At 35.7% G+C, this 7,251-nt stretch overlaps 1 protein-coding gene across 1 annotated transcript; it reads right to left on the bottom strand.

Moving 5' to 3' along the window:
* Nucleotides 1-3,884: 3,884 nt before the first annotated feature.
* Nucleotides 3,885-6,953, bottom strand: acp5a (acid phosphatase 5a, tartrate resistant). The gene is made up of 6 exons (XM_046861279.1): nt 6,814-6,953; nt 6,371-6,455; nt 5,846-6,045; nt 5,333-5,457; nt 4,789-5,134; nt 3,885-4,258 (listed from the first exon to the last, which is right to left on the bottom strand). The coding sequence occupies exons 1-6, from the start codon at nt 6,829-6,831 to the stop codon at nt 4,022-4,024; spliced, it is 1,011 nt and encodes a 336-aa protein (XP_046717235.1). The 5' UTR covers nt 6,832-6,953; the 3' UTR covers nt 3,885-4,021.
* Nucleotides 6,954-7,251: the final 298 nt, after the last annotated feature.

Consider the following 7,251-nt stretch of genomic DNA (forward strand, 5'->3'; position numbering starts at 1 on the left):
GAACATGGATGGGAATCCCTCAGGGTCATGGTCCTACAGGCAAACCCACAATGGTCTGTGCCCCTGAGGAAAAGAGCAGAGAGAATTTGGATTCAGAAACTAGGTACTGTTTATTGCCAAGGTGAATATAGTCTTATTAGGGGTCATTGATGGCCTGTGCAAACAGGTTAGCACCTACCGCTGACTCTAAACATAACCCTTAAACCTAACTGCTAACCATAACCCTAAATCCTAAGCCTGACTGCTAATCTTAACCCCAACCCTAACCAAAACCTAACACTAAAATCTAACTCTAATCCCTATCCATAACTCTAAATCCTAACCCTACCCTAAATCTCAATAAGCTATAAATGATGAAGTGCGATGGATATACATTTTGTACATTGATCATTATTTTTATTTCATAGATAAATACATGAAATCAGTTCAATCCAAAAAATTGCTGGGTTAAAAGTCACATGTCTCATGGGATTATATTTCAAATTTTATGGAGATTATCATGACAAATGAGATTCCTAAAAAAAAATTAGCTGAGACTATGTCTGATCCTTTTCTCCCATCCCCCTGCTTGAGATTCACCTGCTAAACTCAGGTGGCCATTCACAGTCTGACCATTAAAGGCTTTTGTTATACATGTTTGGCTATTGATATTGAGTTGGCATTCATATTGATGACCAGGTAGCCAGACAAGCTATTGTTTTACAGTCATGACCAGAGGTGGCAAAAGTACACACATCCTTTACTCAAGTAGAAGTATAGTTTTTCATGTTTTAAAATTCTGTACAGATTATACTTTTTTACTCAGGTGAAAGTAAAGATGTTTTGGCTCCGACATGTACTTAAGTAAAAAGTAGTTATGACTTCGACCTGTTTTAGTGTCACGTTGGTATCAGACCTCACATATTATTATTAGGGCAGTCAATCGAATTAAATATTTAATAGCACATTTCTATCTGTTCTAAATGTACCATATATTTATACTTCATGTTTTTAATACTTTAAGCAACATGTACATGGAGAAATGTGGATGCAACATCGAGCATGAAGACAAAAAATTCTTGTAAATATTTTAAAGTAATAATGGTGGTTAAAATGTCGTAAATTATCAGGACACCAAACGGAACCTTTGCTATGTTTCCACACGGACAGTTAATGAGGTGATACCAGAAAAACTGCACCTTTTCAAGAAACTTTTATCATAATCATATTGATTTTTGGTATGTAATGGTTTTATGGGATTTATGGTATAAATCATACTGGTTACATAATCAGAGAATATTTTTATCCGATGTGAATGTGGTTTATGTTAAAGACATTCTGAGTTTTCTATACACATATTTATTATGTCTGTCAGGCAAATATTCAATATGATTCAGGTTGTTTTATATATGTATTTGTGAATTGAGATGACATGGCAGAGAGACGGCCCCCTGTCTGTTTACTTTATTTTACAAAAGTACAGCGTTTAATGTTATTAGAAGTGTATATAAATAAAACCTTAACCCTAGACATTTTACAGACTGCTGATTCTTAGCTTTGTAACGTAGTCTACGTCTGTGGTGAGTGAGAGACAGGACATTATACACCAGTGGATTGAAAAAGACGCAAAATGACATGAAATCTGTTGGTGCTCTGAAAAAATAAAATGCTGACATTTCACCAAATTAATGAATTAAAACTAAAGCAATGAGCCGGTTTTGAAAATGTAAGAAGTAGAAAGTACAGATATTTGTGTAAAAATGTAATGAGCCTAAGTAAAAAGTTGCCTGAAAAATAAATAGTGAAGTAAAATATTGATAAAAAAAAATCTACGACATTACTTCCCACCTCTGCTCATGACCATTTATATTGATTCCATTCCAATCCCAACACACACACACACTTTTCAAGCATTTCTCTTATAAAAACAAACGGGCAATAAAACCTATAACACGATATAATGTTACAACTTACAGATGTAAAATGGCATCTTCATGCAGATCTCTGTTCTTATTCCGCCCACAAAAAATATTTTCCTTATGACTGCTTTGTGCAAATCTCTGATAAAACAACTTTTTTGACCGTCAATTTTTTTTTTTTTTTTTTTGTGAGCAAAGCCCAGTTAGCCCGTGCTATAAACAAATCGCTTCCTGGTGCTCCTCTGTTTGACCACTAAGAGTTTGTAACGAGTAATAAAACCAAGACTCACACACGTGAAGAAATAAAATCCTCCCACATATCGTTAGAATTCTGCACTCATTGGCTACATTTTCTATCAATCATTTTGTTTCCATAATGCTACTGGCTGGAAATAAAAGGCTTGAAATGAAAGGTGGTCAGAATAAGACATGACACCTGCAGAGAGAGAGTGGAGACTGAAGCCCAAAATTCGCTTTTTTTTTTTTAGTGTGTGGTCTCATTTGTTTTGTAACACTATTCTACCAGCCATATTTGTTTTTTTTTTACCAGCAAGATGCCGGTTTTTTGTGAAAGTTATTCTGAAAAATATAAACACAAACACCAGCCGAAGTTCTGATGTAAACAAAAGAATAACCAGCTAAATTCCAACACTTTTGTTTGGAGCAGAAATGCTTTACAGCATGTTGTTCAGTGGAGCCTCATCTTTCCTAATAAACCGGGATTAGCAGCAGTGGATGTGATTGTGACTCGTTTTATACAATAATAACGTAAGTAGTTCGGTTTTTTATGAATCGTGTACTGCTTACACACATTCAGCAAATACATGTTATACATTTTCCATTGAAAAACTGATTTGAACTCGCTGCTTGATGCTTAGAGCTTTAGAATGGTGTAAAGTTAGTCATGGTTACTCTTCTCCCTTTTTATTTACTCTATTAAACATTTACACCTGAGAATATTTAGATATCGGTTGCGCCGGCGCGCCACTGACGACTAAGAGCTAACTGACGACTAAACACTTTCTTACTGGAAAACCACACACACACCTTTGCTGCACAACACCTGAAGCCAGTGAGTCCTACACACTCGTACACTTATTTACCTCAGACATTGAAGTTTTCTCAGAATGCCTTGGGGTCTGAGGTTAACAGGTGGGTCTGTTCAAGTATATATATTTTTTAAAAAAAAAAAAAAAAAAAAGCTTAAACTAAATATTTTGATAATATTCTGATGTAGATCATAGACACTACTTTTAAACCTATTACCATAATCAAGAACATATAGCTAAATAGAATATTGAAACAAGCAAGTTTTCTGCTGTTACTTCACAAGACGCGTTCAGCTTTATCACCGATGAGCTCCATATAACAAGGATATGACCATTACTTTTTTATAATACAAAACATCTCCCCTGTAGGTCAATAGTTTTTAATATACACTATGCACTTTAGATAACCGACAGTAAAAGCATGCATTTGATTTAAATTAGACACACTCAGTAAAATATAACCAGTAAGTGTCCCTTAAACTTTCCCTTGAGGAAAAAAAAAAAAAAGTATGAAAGTATCCACTGTGAAAAGGTACTTCAGTATCCAAAGTACTATGATGACGACTGGTGTTCCAAACATTTGTCACTAAACTTTACTTTTTTTATTTCACTAAGTGTAGTTGAGTAAAGAGAGATTTAACTTTGAAATGCAGTGAAGTGACAGTAAAAATCTCCCCAAACAAATACTTCAGTAAAAGTACAGCTACAATAAAGATAAAGAGCATGAGCACTTCATTTGCCACCCCCCCCCCACATTAAAATGAACGCTATAACAAGCTGATACAGTGGCCTTTAATCAAGTCTTTTGCAGACACTAACGGTGGTCACAAAACTCTAGAGACATGACTGAAAATAACCACATTTTATAAAACCATACTTTAAGAGCTTAAATTGCCACCAAGTCACTTCCATTGGAATAAAAAAAAAACCCAAACACTTAATTCAAATGCTCTTTTAATTACATTTAAAATATTCAACTTAAAACCTAAACAAGTTATAAAGCCATCAAACCTCTAAAACATGTAAATTGAATCAATCGCAAGCATGTGTTAAAACTTGTTAAAATGCTATGAATTACAAATTGCGTTTAGACAGCACAGTGCGATACAGGGAAGTGCCTCTCGCTTGAATGAAGGTTAGGGTCAGTTTTTTATCAGTAACCTCCATATGAGCAAAGCCACCAAGTGTAGAGGACTTTCCTGTGAAGAACTTCAGAGAGTTTCGGGGAACGGAGTTTCGATGCCTCATGTCTGGATCAATAAAGTTTCCTGCACCACTCACAACATATCCAACCCCAGACTCCTTGAAGTACTACAAAAAATTAAAAACACCACTGGATTAGAACACATTATTCCCACATAATATTCAACTTCAGAGCAATAAGAGCAACATGAATAACCATTCCATGTACAGGTCACAAATCAGAATCAACATCTTTTTTTAAAAAAAAAAAAAAAAAAAAAAAAAAAAAAAGAGCACTTCCCATGTTCTGAGCTACACGGCATCGGGAGAAAAACTTCACCGATGATTAAAACGCACGACGATGCCAAAAGATACTCCCAAAAGAAATTGTTGCGAAAGGAAGGAGGAAGACAGTGAACAATGACTTTCTTGGTAGGCTACTGTTTAGATACAAGCCGTGTAACGGACACCGTCTTTCGTTAAAGCCTGTGTAAAGTACATTAGTTTCAGTGTCGACACCTGCAGCTTATTTATGTTCAAAATACAAATCTTTGTCAAATTCAGTGGGTGCGGCTTATATTTGGGTGCGCTTAATAGTCCGGAAATTACGGTAAGCTTTGACAAGTAGAAGCATCTGCTCATTGAGTAAATCAACTTACCTGCAGGTTGTGATCATGGCCACACAGATAAGCTGTGGCTTTGTACTTCACCAACAGGGGACGAAGCCTTTTCAGCAGGCAGTCAGTGGGCCCATGTTTGGACACTGACCAGACAGGATAATGGCCAGCCACAAGTAAGAAGTCCGCTGTGGAGCTGTGCATGCGTTCCTGCAGCCAAAGCAGCTGCCGGTTGGCCAACACACTGCTCTCAGGTCCACTTGGCTTTCCATCCTGGAAGTCATCAGTGTTTCCACAAAGCAGCACAGTATCCAACATTAACACCTGCAGAGTGGCATCGGTGTGTGGGATGTCGAAGTTCAGTTCATAGTAATAATAGGGGAAGTTCCTGTGAAGATATGAAAATGTATTTAAAACTAAAGTGCAACAAAGAAGGGTCCAACCACTGACCAGAATAAAAAGGTCTGACTAATGCAATCAGTACCCCAAAAAAATAAAATAAAAGAGAAACCCTTTAGATTAAAGAGCTTAATTAATCAGATGCTACAGGTCAAGAAACACAAAAGAAGAAATAAGGTTTTCTGACCAGCGTTGGGACATTTTGCTGTACTGGATTTGGGCATGAACATTTCCTGCATGGTCATGGTTGCCAGCGACAACATACCATGGAACATTTAGAGATTTTGCAGTGAAGACATTCTCAAATGTTTCCTAAAAAAGTTAGAGCCAGGGTTAGGTTTGACAAGTAACATTCCAAAGTTGATCTGCATTATTAACTGAATAAAACCTCAAAAACTCAAAACCTCCTGAACTTGACAGATTCAAGTCATTAAAAAAAATTAATATAAAAACCCTAAAGTGAGGTGCATAGGGTTTGATTAGAAAGCACATGCTCAGCTATTAACCTGCTCATACTAGCTGAAGAATTCTGATGCTAACCGACATCACATGCAATCCAGCGTTAATCATTCAGAATTAATCTTGAGCACTACAGGTTAGTAATGAGCAGAGTCTGCAGTTTTATCTTTAAACCTATTAAAGATAAATAACCACAATACAGTGACCAATGGCAGAGTTATAAAACAGTATTAATACACACCTGAAACCTGGGATCATCCACACTTTTCACACCTTTATAATAAAAATTATCTCCAAGGGCTAAAACAAAATCAGCACCAAGCTGCTCAGCAGTTCGGCCCATTTCCCTTGCTGTAGCCCACTCAATAGGCGTGATGAAGGGAGCATTCGGCAAACCACCCCAGTCTCCAACCACCAGGAATCTAATGGATGATTGATTAGCTGCAAATCACAATTAAAAAAAAAAATAAAAAAACATTCAATTTGTCACATGCCAGAAGTCCTCATTCAAGGAAAGTTCTTTCAAAATAGGAGAGATGGAACAAACAACGTAAAAACACAAGGGTGATAATTGTGTCAAGTAAAAGGGAGAAGAAAAAAAAAAAAAATCCTTTCCTTATAACTAGCAGCAACTGCATGTTCTGAACCATTTTACACAGGGTTTAGAGTAACATGAAACACTGCTGAACAATACAGGCAGCTTTTAAACTCAAGATACTGAAAACTAGCATAAAAAGCTAATTTAATGAGCTACAAAACCACTTACCCTCTGGTTCCAGACCACCAAAATGAGGGGAGCAAAGGACAACAGGAAGTGTGACAAAGAGTATGAAGATCACCTGAGAAGCCATCTATGTATATATATATATATATATATATATATATATATATATATATATATATATATATATATATATATATACACACACACACACACACACACACACACACACACACACACACACACACACACACACACACCCAAAAGATCTAAAAATTAACTGAGTAAAACAACAATGTAGAATGTGTCAATTTCAGAGGAAAATTACCTCAGTATTTAAATCTAGACTTTGATTTTATAGCTTTTAAAACCTCACTAAAATAGTCCACATTTCAACATCCAGATATTCATTGTTTTAACATTTATAACCCAAACAATATGCAAATAAACAGGATAGTTACAAAGGTTTGCTCGCTTTCAGCTCTTACCACATTCTTCCTGTTCATCTCTATCTCTCTCCCTCAACTACAACACACACCAAGCTTTAGTTTCTCTTTTAAATGTTTCTGTCCAAACACACAGCTGAATTCACTCATCTGCTCATTATCTCTCAAGCGCTCTCACACACTTGATAAACTCCTGTTAATCACTGATGGGATTAGAATTAGATTTGTATACAATAGACTCTTGATTTATAAAAAATTTACAAAAGTTTACAGATCCTGACATTAAAGACTAATAAAAATTCAAGTTTATAAACCAAGTAATTAATTTCTCCCTTATTTAATTTTATTTGATAGATTATATTAAACATTATATATCTCATATTTCCATCTGGAACTGAAGGATAGATTTTAGTAAAGCAGTGCTATGATTAATCCCAGCTCTGACAGTATGATGATGATCATGTGTAAATTCATTAAAAA

The sequence above is a fragment of the Silurus meridionalis genome, chromosome 1 (assembly GCF_014805685.1).
Source record: "Silurus meridionalis isolate SWU-2019-XX chromosome 1, ASM1480568v1, whole genome shotgun sequence".
Classification (NCBI taxonomy): domain Eukaryota; kingdom Metazoa; phylum Chordata; class Actinopteri; order Siluriformes; family Siluridae; genus Silurus; species Silurus meridionalis.